This window comes from Nycticebus coucang, chromosome 18, assembly GCF_027406575.1.
Source record: "Nycticebus coucang isolate mNycCou1 chromosome 18, mNycCou1.pri, whole genome shotgun sequence".
In the NCBI taxonomy this organism is placed as follows: domain Eukaryota; kingdom Metazoa; phylum Chordata; class Mammalia; order Primates; family Lorisidae; genus Nycticebus; species Nycticebus coucang.
Window position 1 is genome coordinate 77,854,881 of NC_069797.1, and position 16,688 is coordinate 77,871,568.

At 52.1% G+C, this 16,688-nt stretch overlaps 1 protein-coding gene across 9 annotated transcripts in view; it reads right to left on the reverse strand.

Annotated features, from left to right (window-relative positions):
• TBC1D16 (TBC1 domain family member 16) overlaps positions 1-16,688 on the reverse strand; it is a 79,819-nt gene that overhangs the window by 62,755 nt on the left and 376 nt on the right. For 8 of the 9 annotated variants that reach the window (XM_053568338.1, XM_053568339.1, XM_053568340.1 and 5 more), the window contains exon 2: positions 1,119-1,361. In XM_053568338.1, coding sequence (XP_053424313.1) covers positions 1,119-1,299 — 181 coding nt within the window. In that variant the 5' untranslated portion in view covers positions 1,300-1,361. The remainder of the gene's footprint in view (positions 1-1,118; positions 1,362-16,688) is intronic. The other variant, XM_053568334.1, reaches the window with a different exon arrangement.

Sequence of the window (16,688 nt, forward strand, 5' to 3'; positions counted from 1 at the left end):
TTGAGGTCTGGCCTGGGGCCTGCCTGTGCTCTTGCCCTGGTGTGCACGGCAAAGAGGGGGCGAGTCCCTGTGGGCCACAGGAAGCTGCGGAACCCTGGGACCTGGAGAAATCTTGTGGGCACCCTGGGGGAGGGCAGGAAGTAAGGGGGACAGTCCAGGGAAGCCCCCCGCCCACGTTCCCATGCCCAGCACTGAGTAGCCTCTTGAGCAGCAGGGTCCTCACCCACCAAGGAGCCCCCGCCATTCCCACGGGGTCTGTGCAATAAAGCTATACATTTGTTTATTGCAAGTAGCTCACACAAATGATAAGGGACTAAGCAGGGCTCAGGTATCACTAATCCACCTTTTTGTTCCTCACTTGGGGGATTGCAGGCCCTGTTTCAGGGTAGGGTGTAGGACCTGTCACCCCAGGGCCCCTTCTGGGAGGACAGCTACAGTTAGTTCCACATTCTAGACAAAGCACCAAATAAACTCATCTTTCTTGCATGCTATGGCCCAGGGCCTTGAGTACCCTGGCTCACATAGACCCTGGCCCTGCCAGAAACCAAACCAAACCCACGAACACATGGTCTCTTTCTTACTGGCTCAGCCCATGAGAAAGTCACTGTCCCCACAGGAGGAAGTGTCCCACCCCAGAAACCACAAGAACATGGCCTTCAAGTGTCCCAGGACAGACTGTGGGTGACACGGACTCCAAAACCTAGGGTCCAGAAAGGTTCCTCTCACCCATCTCCACCTACAGCACCCAGCTGGAGTTTCCCCCCTAATTTTGAAACAGTGAGATTCCAGGGCACAGGGTGCCCAGGAGCAGTGACTTTCAGGCCATTCCCCTGGCCCCCAGCTCTGCTGATGCTCTGTCTGTTCTCAACTCAGCCTCTGCAGAGGGGTGGGGGCTCTGATGCCCGGGTGCAGGTTCCTGAGAGGGAGGGTTTCCCCTCACAGCTGGGGAAATTAGGGCCAATGAAGAAACAAGACAGAAACTTTGAGGCAGGGCCTGTTGACTGCAGAGAGATCGGCTGGGCCCTCTGCGGGCCAATAACCTCAGAGTGCCATCCATAGGCCTGTGACCCCAGGGTCCCCTCCCCAGGCCTGTGCCTTTGGGGGCTCCTCTGGCTCACCTGGGTGGTGCTCCCCCAGCCCCTGCAGCCCCTCAGGTGGATGCACGCAGACATTGTTCTTCGAGTAGATAATCTCACCATCCAGGAGGGAGGGGGACCCGCTGCCGCTGCCACCAGCAGTGAGGGTCAGGAGGTCGGAGGCTTTGGAGGAGGCCCGGCGAAGGAGGCGGCCCAGAGACATTGCGGGGCGAGTGTTTCCATCCTCTGCACGCTCAGGCCCAGGCAGGGCTCGTCAAGACCTGCCTGGCAGGGAAGAAAGAGGAGATGCATAGAGCTCAAGGTCATGGACTTATACCGCTGTCCCCAACGCTGTGTCCTGCCTCGCACCAGCGGGCACTCAGCAGGTGCTGGTCAGCTACAGGAAGGGGTCCTGCTGGCTCACAGCAATGTGGGGGCAGGTCAGGTTCTCCACCTAGGCCAGGTCATCCTTTTGGGGGCAGCCTGTATGGTACAGAATCCCTGAGCTGGACCCCAAAATGCCACTCACATCACCCCTAACGAGAACCACAGGCATCAGCACATGTGAATCGTTCCTCCCTGAACTTTCCAACCCACCCCCACTGTGTGTCTCCAGCATCCTGATCCCCAAGATACCACAAATAATATTTGAAGAACCTGAGTTTACATACAATTCATTTTTTATAAAAATAAACTAGAAGGGCGGCTCCTGTGGCTCAAGGAGTAGGGTGCCGGTCCCATATGCCAGAGGTGGTGGGTTCAAACCTAGCCCCGGCCAAAAACCACAAAAAACAAACAAACTAGAAACAAAGGGATCAGTATCCTGAATATATAAAGAATGCCTATACACTCACTAAAAAAGGGAGCAACATCCCAGTAGAAAGAACGGTTTTTCTTCATCCCAGGAAGAAAACCAAAGAACTGGTAAACATGTACAGAAATTTCAAACAAAAACTCGACATCCATCAGACTGGCAAAAGCAATCTTAGGTCTAGAAATGTACATGTTGGAGAGGACGCAGAGAGGGAGCTCTCACGGGCTCCGGTACATGTTGGAGAGGACGCAGAGAGGGAGCTCTCACGGGCTCCGGTACATGTTGGGAGGACGCAGAGAGGGAGCTCTCACGGGCTCCGGTACATGTTGGGAGGACGCAGAGAGGGAGCTCTCACGGGCTCCGGTACATGTTGGGAGGACGCAGAGAGGGAGCTCTCACGGGCTCCGGTACATGTTGGGAGGACACAGAGAGGGAGCTCTCACGGGCTCCGGTACATGTTGGGAGGACGCAGAGAGGGAGCTCTCACCGGCTCCGTTACATGTTGGAGAGGACGCAGAGAGGGAGCTCTCACGGGCTCCGGTACATGTTGGAGAGGACGCAGAGAGGGAGCTCTCACGGGCTCCGGTACATGTTGGAGAGGACGCAGAGAGGGAGCTCTCACGGGCTCCGGTACATGTTGGAGAGGACGCAGAGAGGGAGCTCTCACGGGCTCCGGTACATATTGGGAGGACGCAGAGAGGGAGCTCTCACGGGCTCCGGTACATGTTGGGAGGACGCAGAGAGGGAGCTCTCACGGGCTCCGGTACATGTTGGGAGGACGCAGAGAGGGAGCTCTCACGGGCTCCGGTACATGTTGGAGAGGACGCAGAGAGGGAGCTCTCACGGGCTCCGGTACATGTTGGAGAGGACGCAGAGAGGGAGCTCTCACGGGCTCCGGTACATGTTGGAGAGGACGCAGAGAGGGAGCTCTCACGGGCTCCGGTACATGTTGGAGAGGACGCAGAGAGGGAGCTCTCACGGGCTCCGGTACATGTTGGAGAGGACGCAGAGAGGGAGCTCTCACGGGCTCCGGTACATGTTGGGAGGACGCAGAGAGGGAGCTCTCACGGGCTCCGGTACATGTTGGGAGGACGCAGAGAGGGAGCTCTCACGGGCTCCGGTACATGTTGGGAGGACGCAGAGAGGGAGCTCTCACGGGCTCCGGTACATGTTGGGAGGACGCAGAGAGGGAGCTCTCACGGGCTCCGGTACATGTTGGGAGGACGCAGAGAGGGAGCTCTCACGGGCTCCGGTACATGTTGGGAGGACGCAGAGAGGGAGCTCTCACGGGCTCCGGTACATGTTGGGAGGACGCAGAGAGGGAGCTCTCACGGGCTCCGGTACATGTTGGGAGGACGCAGAGAGGGAGCTCTCACCGGCTCCGGTACATGTTGGAGAGGACGCAGAGAGGGAGCTCTCACGGGCTCCGGTACATGTTGGAGAGGACGCAGAGAGGGAGCTCTCACGGGCTCCGGTACATGTTGGAGAGGACGCAGAGAGGGAGCTCTCACGGGCTCCGGTACATGTTGGAGAGGACGCAGAGAGGGAGCTCTCACAGGCTCCAGTACATATTGGGAGGACGCAGAGAGGGAGCTCTCACAGGCTCCGGTACATGTTGGGAGGACGCAGAGAGGGAGCTCTCACGGAACCCGGTACATGTTGGGAGGACGCAGAGAGGAAGCTCTCACAGGCTCCAGTACATGTTGGGAGGACACAGAGAGGGAGCTCTCATGGGCTCCTGTACATGTTGGGAGGACGCAGAGATGGAGCTCTCACGGGCTCCGTTACATGTTGGGAGGACGCAGAGAGGGAGCTCTCACAGGCTCCGGTACATGTTGGAGAGGACGCAGAGAGGGAGCTCTCACGGGCTCCGGTACATGTTGGAGAGGATGCAGAGAGGGAGCTCTCACGGGCTCTGGTACATGTTGGAGAGGATGCAGAGAGGGAGTTCTCACAGGCTCCAGTACATATTGGGAGGATGCAGAGGGGGCTTTCCCAGCTCTGGTACATGTTGAGAGGACGCAGAGAGGGAGCTCTCATGGGCTCTGGTACATGTTGGGAGGACACAGAGAGGGAGCTCTCACAGGCTCCGGTACATGTTGGGAGGACGCAGAGAGGGAGCTCTCATGGGCTCCGGTACATGTTGGAGAGGACGCAGAGAGGGAGCTCTCATGGGCTCCGGTACATGTTGGGAGGACGCAGAGAGGGAGCTCTCATGGGCTCCGGTACATGTTGGGAGGACGCAGAGAGGGAGCTCTCACAGGCTCCGGTACATGTTGGGAGGACGCAGAGAGGGAGCTCTCATGGGCTCCGGTACATGTTGGAGAGGACACAGAGAGGGAGTTCTCACAGGCTCCAGTACATATTGGGAGGATGCAGAGGGGGCTTTCCCAGCTCTGGTACATGTTGGAGAGGACGCAGAGAGGGAGCTCTCACAGGCTCCAGTACATGTCGGGAGGACGCAGAGAGGGAGCTCTCACCGAACCCGGTACATGTTGGAGAGGAGGCAGAGAGGGGGCTTTCCCAGATCTGGTACATGTTGGAGAGGACGCAGAGAGGGAGCTCTCACGGGCTCCATTCTGCTCGAAGGTTGGAGAGATTCGACCAGATAGGACACCATAGAGAGGGCTCCACAGTAGAGCAAACCCTGGCTGCAGACTTGTCAACAAACTTGTCCCCCAAAGGTCCAAAGAGTAAACCGGGGGGTGCTCTGAGATAGATGGTCTCTGATGTGACCCTCGATTCTGCCCTCGTTGGGGGCAGCTGCAGACAACAAATGGGTGTGACTGGGGAGACATCCAGGAGAGTCACAGAAGCTTGGATTTCGCATCAATTTCACACATGACAAAAAAGCATTCTTCTCTGGATTTTTTCAACCACTTAAAAAATGTCAAAACCAAGCTTAGCTGCACAAAATGGGTGGGAGGCTGGGTCTGCTCGCCAGGAAGCCTTCTCGCCACCTCTTGTCTAAATACTTCATCTCACACTCTGACATAGGTCAGCCAAGTTGCGACACTTTAAAAATCGCATTGCAACCTACACGTCAAAAAATTTGTTGTCTTTCCCATTAGTCACCTGGAAAAAGTTGTCCAGAATATTTTTGGAATTCAAGAATTGCAAGGTCAGTTAATGAGCATTACAAAAAACTGATCCCTGTCTCTAGACCCGGCAAGCCAGACAGAAATAAAACAGAACCACATATACAATTTTAACTTTCCCGGGAGCAGCAGGGCAGGGTGGCTCACACCTATAATCTCAGCACTTGAGGATCAGTTGAGACCCAGCATTCAAGACCAGCCTGGGTGGCATAGCAAGACCCTGCCTCTACGAAAGTTAGCTGGGTGTAATTAGCTGGGTGAGACTACACCTGTAGTCTCAGCTACTCACCACTCCACTCCAGACTGGGCAACAGAGCAAGACCCAATCTCAAAAAAACTTTTTTCTTTCCCTGGTAGCCACATTTTTAAAAGTAAAAAGAAACAACTGGAGTTAACTTTAATAATTTTTTAACCCATTGTATCCAAAATATTATCATTTTAGCATGTAATCAATATGAAAAAGTATTAAAGATATATTTTATATTCTTAAAGTCTTCAAAGCCTGGTATACATACAAGCACCTGAAGTTCCAACCAGCCACATCTTCAGTGCTAGTGGCCTCTGCAGGGGGCCAGGCCTCCGCAGGGCTGGGTCCTCCCCTCTCTTTCGAGCCTCTAATAGCATTAGTGTAACTGCCTGAATCGCCAGAGTGACTGCAAACAACTCTCAGCTGCTTCCAAAAATCAAAACCACCTTTAAGTGAGGATGTTTTGCTACCACTGAGGATAATCAAAAGAATATAATGGAGGTTTTGAAGGCGATTCCGAAATACAAGTGTGCCAAATACAGCTTTTCCCATGTGCCGTCAGAGGAGAACTCTCACCTGGGCTTGGTGAGGAATGCCCCAGAATGCACCTCGCAGATGAGCAAACAGGTTCCCAGAGCCCCAAGTCGTTTGCAACAGGAGGCCTTTGTCCTGTTGGTCCTGCTGCCTGAGCACACAGGACAAGTGTGCCCTCTACCTCCAGATCACTCTGGAGAGACCAGGATCCTTTTGGATAAATCAGGACATGCCTGTTCAACATCAGCCAGGATGATACACTCTTTCAAGACAATTCTTACTTATTTTTAAAATGTTCTTGGGGTGGCGCCTGTGGCTCAAAGGGGTAGGGCGCCGGTCCCATATGCTGGAGGTGGTGGGTTCAAACCCACTCCAGACCAAAAAAAAAAAAAAATTATAATTATAATTAAAAAGAAAAAAGTTCTTGCTTATCTGTGAGCTTGTTTCGTCCAAGCTAAACCTGGTTCCTCACTTACCCTCAAATCAGAAGTGAAGATCCCTTGATCTATTTTTAAAACTTAAAAAAAAATCATGAAAAACATCAGAAAAGTATATAGGACCCTTAAATCACACAACCCAAAAATATTTGCATGTTTTTCACCATCTTCCATTCCCTGTCTAAAAACAAACAAATAAAAAAATTAGGCCAGGAACAGTGGCTCATGCCTGTAATCCTAACACTCTAAGGATTAGGCGGCTAAGGCGGGTGGATTATCTGAGCTCACGGGTTCAAGACCAGCCTGAGCAAGAGCAAGACCCCCATCTCTAAAAATAGCTGGGCGTTGTGGTGGGTGCCTGTAGTCCCAGCTACTCGGGAGGCTGAGGCAAGAGAATCTCTTGAGCACAAGAGTTTGAGGTTGCTGTGAGCTATGATGCGACAGCACTCCACTAGGGGCAAAAAAGTGAGACTCTGTCTCAAAAAAAAAAACTTAAAAACCCACCCACTGGAATAATATCGTCTCTTGCTTTCAGTTATATCATAAATACATTTTCCCAGGTAGTGTGGGTTGAAATGTACCCCTGAGATTCATGTGTTGAAGTCCTGACCGCCCCCCACCCCCACCCCACAACACCTCAGAACGTGACCTTATTTGGAGAGAGTATCTTTACAGAGGTTGTCAAGTCAAAATGAAGTCATCAGGGTGGGCCCTGGTCCGGCACGACAGGTGTCCTCATAACAACGGGAATTTTGGAGACAAAATATGTATAAACCAAGAGAATGCCGTGTGACAATGAGGACAGCAGCCACAGCCACCGAGACCCCTCTGCCATGGGCTCTGAAGGAACCAGCCTCCTGAGATCTTGGACTCCTAGCCTCCACAACAGGAAAATGGCTTTCTGGTGACCAATCCACTTGAGAAAACTAGCCTGTTTATTAGACATTCGTGTTCACCCCGTGAATTATCTGTTGGTGTGCTTTGTTAATTGGCTACAACATTGCAATTCTTATTTGATGTGTGAGAATCCTTTCTGCAGCAAGGATCATAATTCCCAGGTATAGTTACTGCACGTGTGTTTTTCCTAATTTGTTGTTTGCCTTTTGATTGTTATTATCTACTTTGAAGCACAGAAGTTTTAAAACACTTATGCCAAATTGTGGCAACTTTTCCCTTAGTGATTTTTTTATTACTCTTACACTTCATATAATCCTTCCCAAGCCAAGGTTCTGTTAAGCATTGGTTTATATTTTCTTCTAATTTTCCTAAGGTTTCAATTTTTAATGCACTACCCCTGATATTTCAAAAAGCTTAATTCAAAGTGTACTTTTACCAGAAAATGCCTCAAATGTTAACAAGTATGGACCGGTTTGCTGAAAGAGGATTGGTGTTATCACTGCCATCTCCTGTTGTAACTGTTTACACCATTATGTTCCTGATAAAAACAGAGAAATTGATCATAGCTTAATAAAACTGGGATGTTCATGATATAAAATTTAACAGAACGTTTAAAAAGAGGGTGCCCCTAGTTGTGACATGGAAACCTGTGTGGTTTGGCCTACGTTCTGGTCCGAACACTCTCCGCGTCTGCAGCCCTGCACAGGTGGTAAGTGCGTTGAAGATCATGGTCTTCACACTGCCAACACAGCTCCTGTGAGAACAACTCTTGCTGCAGGCACAGCTCAGTGACAGGTAGGGAGGTGGGATATTCTAACTCCCTCTGCCCGGATGTCACCTCCACCTGCTGAAAAACATTTTCAGCACTAATAAAAAACACTTTAAGAAATTCGCAGGACTGCCTTTCAAGACATCAAGTAAGCAGCTCTCTCACTTTGCCCGGCCAGCAGCGCTGTGGAGGCTGGTGGGGACTGTGCAAGGTCAGCCGGCGCCCTCACAGACCAGCAGTTCAAGCCATAGTCTCCCCAGGAGGGTGCAGGATGGGGCCACCGCAGGCTGTCCAAAGGCACCTGCCCCCCACCTCACAGTCCCTCAAGTCCCAGTCCTTCTTCACTCTGCCACTGTTCAGAGATGGCATTCTGCTACTCAGCACAGGTCCGCCCAGGGGCTGGGAGTGGCTGCTCCCTTGGGGGCCCACTGTAGCTCCCACAGCCCACAGCCTCACAATCACAGCACAGTGCTGTGGGCCTCACAGCCTCCACCTGTTAAGAAAAGCTGCTGGGCTGGCCAGTCACACTGCATGCCTCTCTTGCTGCTGTGAACTTCGCTCAGCGTCCCTAGCCCAAGTCTGTCTGCCATGTCCCAACTTGGCAGTTCTAGTCAGTCTTTCAGCAGTTAAAATGAACTTGAGTTTACCCACCCCTCAGTCAGAGGGAGCAGGAAGAGAACCCCAGAGATCAGCTGTTCCAGAGGTCAGCTGCTCCCAGGCCGGAGTGTAGGGCTGGTCCAATTCAGGCGGCCCAGCTAAGAAGGGCAGTGCGGCCACCATGTTCCCACTCAGGGACTGCAAGGAACAAGGCCGCTGCCATGTTGAGCCCAGGCAGCAGGAAGGGGCCCTGCTGGCTCAGCTGACCCCAGCCCCACAGATACCAGGACCTGGTGCTCCCCAGCCCAGGGGGAGTGCATGCAGAGAAGCACACACACAGGACATACAGACACCACACACACACACAGGACATACAGACACCACACACACACAGGACATACAGACACCACACACACCCACACCCCCAGGGGCCCCCTCCCACCAGCACTGACTGTGTCCCCACTGGCTGGTGGGGTACTGACAGTGGAGGACCATGGTCTCGCACAGTGGCCAGGCTGCTCCCTTGGTCAGTGTCACAGCGGATGTTAATGGACAGGGTGTGGTGGATCCCAGGGCACAGGGCACCCTACCCAGGGCACCTTGGTCTGTCCAGGCTCATGTGCCCCCCCAGCAGGAGGACTGTGGGTACCCCAAACTCAAGGGGGCCTGCAGGGACCGACTCCGCTGGCCAGGCCCAAAGAGCTGAAGGAGCGGCCTAGAGACACCCAGAGAGCCCAGATAGCTACCTGCTGGGAGCACCAGGTCAGGGCCTGCCCAGGTCCTGGTCCTTCCTGTGGTCCCTGGTCCTTCCTGTGGCCCAGGTATATCCCTGTGGCGTGGCATGTTCACCTGTGGGTGTCACACCTCTCCCTTCTTCATGGAGCATAGTGTCAGTCCTCATATGGGGAGTCCGTGTGACCTGAGCCCAGTGGAGAGGCTGCGGCCCAGATGCCACTGTCTCCTTGGCCTCCTGCAGCTCCATGGTTGGCACATGGCCTGGACAAACCGCAGTCTGAGTAGGAGGGGATAGGCCAGGGCAGGGTGGGGAGGGGCCACCGCACATGTCTCAGCCCCCAGGCATGTGAGTGTCAACAGCCTCCCTGAGGGGGAGAGTCCTGGACAAAAGGAGATGCCTCACCCCTCCCACCCCACCCCACCATCATCCCAGCCCAGGGGAGTCCTAATTGGGACCTGCCATTCCCACACCAGGTGCCAGGTGCAGGGGGCAGGGGCCTGGGCAGGCAGCACCTCCCCACCTGCCGAGACACAGTACAGGGACAAACCCCTGCTGGCACCTACACCCTCCACACACCACAGGCCCCACCTCCACCCATGCTGGAAGGTTCTGTGCGCAGCCCCAAGCAGAACGGAGACTGTGGCTGCGCGTCAGGTCTAGGCTCAGGTGAAAAGAGATGGAGCAATCCTGAGGCCTCAGAGGGTAAAGCCAGTTCCAAGAGGGCTTTGGAGGATGGCCCAGCTGCTGGCATCCGTGCAGAGCTTCCCCAGGGGAGTACTGGAAGGTGACTGGGGTGATATCAGCAATAAGGTATGCAGCACTTCTAGAACGAGTTCACAAACTTAATTGTCTGACCTGTATATTACTCTGTACTTTCTCTCCATTTTTCTGCAAACCTAAAACTGCTCTAAAAAATAAAGCTCACCACACATAAACCTTCACACAGAGGTTTATAGCTGCTTTATTCATAACTGCCAAAATTTGGAGGCAAAATGAGCCAGCGGGTACCTCGGACTTTCCCAATCTCTAGGGCAGACTTGGCGTCAACTGAAATCAATGCACAACCCGGGTGCTCACAGCACTTGGTGACAATTTTTATGATCCTCTCCCCCAAATCTGACGATGGACAGAGAACCCAAAGGCAGATCCTTGAGTACAAAAAGAACCTTGTTCTCCTCGAATGCACTCACTTGATATGCTTACATTAAAATGGTTATATCTGCGTCAATTTGTTGATTTTAGATTAGAGATGCTGAGTGCAAGATGCCTCCAGGAAGTCCCCTTCAAGCTGTGCCTAGCACCATCCCCATGAAAGTTCCAAACGCTTTGTTTTCGTTGGTGAAAGGGGAGCCATGCCAACTTGGCAGTAGATGCAAAGACTCCACGATGGAGGGGAGCCCAGACCTACGATGCATGTCAGCTTGGGTGTGCAAAAAAAAAACAAAAAGTCATGATTTTAAAAGGTATAAAGTAAAAATTCCAGTGCTGGTTTTTACCATCTGACTGGGACACAATTACTACTTGGATGCTGCCCACCATTCAAAGCCACCAGTGACAAGGCAGGGCCTGATTTTTGCAAAATAGGCTATTATGTAATTTGAAAGGAAAGAACAACTTGGCATCCCCTCAACAAAAATACACATAGGCATAAAAGAAAAACCTGAGCAGAAACACCTCCACTAGAGTCACTCTTTCCCATTAAGCTGCAACTCTTTAAAAATTAGAGCACCTTTGAGAACTATGGATTCTCAGCCTGCTGCAGCTCGTGAAACCGAATTACACTGGTGATAGGGTGGCTGCAGTTTGCTTCCAGGAGGAGAGGGTTTGAGGATGGGGTAGCGATTTCAGGGGGAAGGTGTGAGAGCCCACAGAAGCCACAGGGGAGGGCAGGGGCAGAGAGCGGAGGGTATCTGAGATGCAGCTGAGAGGGGCTGGTGTATTTCTTCTTTCACAACTCTGTTGGGAGCTGGCCCTGCTGCTGGGCCAGAGCCGAGACAAGATGCAGGCCTGCTGTGGGGTCCCCTCATGTCCCCTCCACCCTCCCTCCAGGAGCCCCCTGGCCATTGAAGGTTGGCCTGGAGCAGTTGAAGCTCTTGGGTGGTAGTGGTGGGGCGGGGCCTCCTTGAAAATATTTATAGAGAATGAAGTTAACATGTCTTTACCCAAAATTCATTGCCCGAGATTAGGTGATTAATCTTGGAAGAGAAGAGACAATCCTCCTAGATGTAAACCAAGGAAAAGTCATCAAAAAAACAGAAATGAGCAAACACAGGTTAAGAAAGGATGCAGCAAAAAAAAAAAAAAAAAAGAAAAGAAAGGATGCAGCCAGTCTGCCCTCTGGCTTCTGCAGAAAGCACCCCCATTCCATGTGTACAGGCTCCCTACTGTGGTGGTGACAGATCACCACAGATTCAGCAGCTTAAAACAACCTGGGTGTATCATCCCACCGTCCTGGAGTCAGGGGTCCAACACGTGTCACTGAGTTAAAGTACTAGCAGGACTGGTTCCCTCTGGAGGCTCCGAAGACAAGCCCCACCCTGCCTTTTCCAGTTTATAGAAACCACCAAATCCCTTGGCTTTCAGCTGCTTCTTCCACCTCAAAGTTAGCAATGGCTGGGTGAGTCCTTCCCATGTCACCATGTCACATCACTCTGGCCCTGAGTCTCCTGCCTCTTTCCTCCACTTGGAAGGGCCCTGCAATTAACTGAGACCACCACCAGCCCCGGCCGCCGACATAATCCAGGACCATCTTCCATCTCAAGGTCAGCTGATTAGCAACCTGAACCCCACCTGCAGCCATCAGCCTTGGCCATATAACCTATCATGTCCACAAATCTCTGCATTAGGTTTGGACATCTCTGGGGCCATTCTGCCAACCACACTAAGCCAAGGGCACTGTAAGAAGCTGACTTCTAACTCCCAGGAAGGCTTCGGATCTGCTTCCCCATTGACCATCAAATCCTCACAAAGGGCAACTCCCCTTTAAAGCATATGATGAGGACTGAGGCCTAGAACCCAGGAGAGGAGAGCACCTGGGTCCCGAGGTCCCCGTCAGAGCAGCAAGAATAGGCTGAGAAAGCTACAGGTTGCAGACCAGAGCCTGCCTCCACCCTGCCTCGGTGTCCTGTCCCTGTCCTGACGTAAAGGGCTTCCCACACAGGTAAACAGATAAGAGCAAAAGTGCAAAAGTCTCTTCCAGAACCTTCCTAGGAAGACCAAAGTAACAGGGCAGCCTGGAGCCACTAGGAGAGAGGCTAGTTTGCTAGTTCCTCTGTGCCGTGTGCCTGCCGTGGGCCACCCTGGGTCAGGGGCTGGGACGCAGCAGTCCACGAGACAGACTTGGCCCTGGCACCACCCAGAGCCACAGTTCCCACTCAGCTGGGGGACGTAGCCCATGCCCATTGGTGACAGCTGCTGGCTGCAACAGGGGTGGAAGCAGGTTGGGCATAGGGGGATGGGCCCTGGACACTTAGGGGCCGTGTCAGGAAGTGAAGCCCACAGCTGATAATCCCCCGGCCTCGTCACTGTCAGACCGCTCAGATGTGGAATCCCCTGGGCTCCGGTTACCTGCCATGTGCCGGGCAGAAACCGGTTCATTTGCTTTGCCCTCCAAGGCCAAACAACAAAGAGTAGGGGATAAGGTGGCGCCTTACTAAACACGAGCCGGACTCAGGCAAACAAGGATCTTTTTCCTCTCGCACAACATCTGCTGCTGACACGCCTCCGTGAGGCCCCAGCTCCCCGCCCCTCCCGGATGCAGGCAGGTGTACCACCATCTTTTCTGGAACCCCTGGCTTTGTGGATCAAAGGGGGCGATAACCCTGCAGGCAGCCAGACCACGACCCAGCCTCAGGCTGCACAGCTCAGGGAAGCTGGGTCTCCTGCAGTCTCCACCTAGGCGAGCCTCTGTGGGGCTGACACCCTCCCCGTCCCCCCAGTCCTGTTGTACTTAACTTCAAATTATAGGAAAATGCAAAAGAGAAATGTATTCGCTTTGTACAGACATCATATCCAGGATTCAAAGTGAGAAAAGAACAAACCAACTTGCATTTAAAATGAAGGGACTAAGTTTTAGGGCATTAACCCACATGCTGGAACCTTAGACCAGTAACCACAGGGAAAAAACCTTTGAGCAGCTGTAATCGGACAGGACAGCTAAGCAAACGCAGGTGAGGGGAACTGGAGGCCTGCTTCACTGTGCCTTCCTTCTCCAACTGTCCAGCAGTCCCTCTAATTATCACCCACACCCTGCAAAACCCAAAGCCTCTGCCTCCACTGGAGGCTCTCTGCTGTGTGTGCCCCCTTGACTGTAAGTCTAAAACCCTGTTTTCTCCTTAAAGACTGAGGAAGTCAGGCCTGGGAGATGCCGGGATCCAGGACTGAGGAAAGACTGAGCCCACGAGATGAGGAAGGGTGGAAGGCAGCCAGGAAACCCGGTGACCTCGAACCGGATTGGGCACCCGGACACACGGATACCTAAAGGTTCTCACTGTCTGAGGTAAAGTAGCAGAACAAAATTCAAATAGGGGAGAGGGTATTGGCTCTTGTTCAAAGAAACATTTTCCTTACTGATGGTGAAGGGTGTCAAATGACACTGAAAAGTATACCCTTCCCCTCACTTCAGAATGCTAGAGGGTATAAGCAGCAAATGTGTCAGACTATAAAATTCAGGATCGCTCACCCTGGGCAAACCAGCCATAAACCAAAGTGTGTGAGCCGGCCTGGACACCGTGTCCCCTGACAGTGCTCTGCCTTCCACCATGGCTGAGCCAGAAGAACCTCACAGCACTGCTACCTTCCAGCATCTGCCGTCCCTGCGGGTCATTTGTATATACATCAGTTTTAAACACCTGCCCACATCACTGCCCAAGGCTCAGCAAAAGCACAAGCCACCTGCCTGGACAATGCCCTCGGACTGTCTGTCCCCTTCCTCGCACACGTATTGTCCGTGTGGTGGTTGCTACCTGGAGCATAAACTGAACTCAGGCTTCATGTGGCCCAGCTTCTCTCAACCTTTGAGGATGGTTACGTGGATTCTGCAGACAAAGTAAAGAATGTATTTCAGATCAGAAGCCACCGGACAGCTCATAAAAGCAGATTTATTGAGATACGAGATCAAAGCCCAAACAACACAGGGGATGAAAACCACCACCACCACCACCCCACCAAGTGAATGGAGAGAGACCCCGTGTTTGGGGAGGAAGAGAGCTCAGACTTAGGCCTGCTTTCCTGGGTCTTGGCCTCTCAGGCACATGGACACCACCCAGCTCTGGGAGAGGTGATCCTGGCATGGAGGTCGTGGCCAAGATCCACCTCTGCTGCCCACCATTCTGGACAGTCAAGAGCCACCCTCCCCCATCTTTAACATAGTCCACAGACCTTTTAAAGCACTTTAACCATGAAACTACGTAGCTAATCTCACAAGGAAGGATTTAGGCCTGGGAAAAAAATCAGGGTCTCTCAGCTGGGGGAAAAGGGGAACTAAAATTTTCCTAGGAGATTGGGGTTGCCAGGCAACCCGATTGGCTCCACTCCCCACAACGCCCTGCAGGGACCAACCCTTGCCAGCTATGAAGACAGCACAAATGGCCACAAATGGTGAATCCTTAGTCTGCCTGTAATCAGCTTTCCACCTGACAGACCACATAAACAAGGAGCCAGAAAATAGCAGGAAAATCAGAAAGTTCTTGCCAATCTAGCTAAAGGTGAAAAATCTAGTGATGATCACTAATAATAATAAATGGTAACAAGCACTTACTACTATAAGCCAGGCACGCGCCTTGCTTCAGTCAACCCTGGTCTTTGAAGCAGGTAGTGGTATTATTATTCCTATTTTACAGACGGTAACTAAGGTACAGAGGAATTAAATTATGTGCCAGGATTGGTATTTGAACCCAGCAGGCTATCTCTGCATGTCATGTTCTTAACCATGGCACCAGCTACCAAAAACAGGCCAGAGAGACCAGCGCCACTATAGGTGGGTTCTGCAAAGTCAACGTCTGTTCCCAGACACCTTGACACTGAAGGCTCGGGGACTTTTTACCATCTAGAGCAAACGGACGCTAGAAGCCAGTGGTGACTTGGAATTAGTTCCCCCTCCTTGCATTTTTAGGAGTCACTTGGTAGATTGTATTTATAAGAATGATGAGGATCTATAAACAGAGGGGAGGCAGTGTGGCACAGTGGTTTTCTGGAGCTGGGCCATCCTGGGCCCAAGACCTCCTTCTGTCCCTCCTAGGTGCATGAACTTGGGGAAGTTACTTCTCTAAGCCTCACTGTCCCCATCTGTAAAATGGGAGTGACTGCAGTCCCAACTTCATGGGGTTGTTTTGTTAGGTAAGTAAATTCACGGGTGATAACCAGGAGCAATATATTTATACAACTGAAGTAATTGCTAGACGATTAAATAATTCTGCTGATGGAAACTTTCTTTAGCCATATTCTCATCATAAACACTCCACATACAAAAACAAGGACCACATAAAACAAATAGCTACACGCAGCAGACAACACACCTTTCAAAGCTGAGGACAGCCAGCCATGAATGAACTCCACTGTTAGTACTAAAAGGTATTCCTCACTTTAATAATCCTTTATTTGCAGAAGCTTTCATGACTGTTTAAAGTGTTTAATATTCACTAATTTAATGCCAACATTTCCAAGGAGCCATTTCTAAAACTAGTCCGCAGACCTTTTAAAGCACTTTAATTAACCATAAAGTGTGGTCGGTATGGAACTCCCCGCCTCTGTCTGCACCCACCCTCTGATACTACAGCCCATCACATGGGCATCTTCGAGAAACGACTCCCTTTTCTTTTCAGATAAAAGAATTAGGTGTCTTCACGCAGTTAAGAAAGCAAATGCGTAAGATCAAGTCACGGGGCTGCCCACCCGCCCAGTTCCTCCTGCGAACTCCACCAGGGTAGTGAAATAACTTTGCCCAAAGTGACGAACTTTTATTATGTCCTCTTCTATTCGTCTCTATTCCTGAATCGAATCTCAACTGGATTGTGGACAACATATGACACCAACTTCCGAGTGTGGGAATCACAGGATTTCAAGATTCACCGGCTTCTGGCAGGATTCCGTATGTTATTTTTAGCAATCTTAAATTGCCTTTCCACCACCACCCCCTCTTTTATTCTTCCTCTTCTCCCTTCTTTTCCTTTTTCTTTCTTTTCCTCTTTTCCTTTCCTTTTTCTTTTTAAGGAAAGAACGAGGGAGCCGAGCCCAGGCCGAAAGCAAGTGAGCTCGCTGACCGCAGGTCCGACCGCCCCCGACCCCTAAGCCCACAGGCCCGCGGACGCCAAGAGCCCAGGCGCCCTCCCTCGAAATGAAAGCACACTTGGGGGCGGCGGCGAGCACCCTACAGGGTCCCAGTCGCGTGCTCCGGCGATCCAGCCAGACAAAGACCACTAGTTCCCGGGTCCACGGGTCCAGACAGGCTGGAAACGGGTCTCCCCGGATTAGGCCCGTTCCTCGC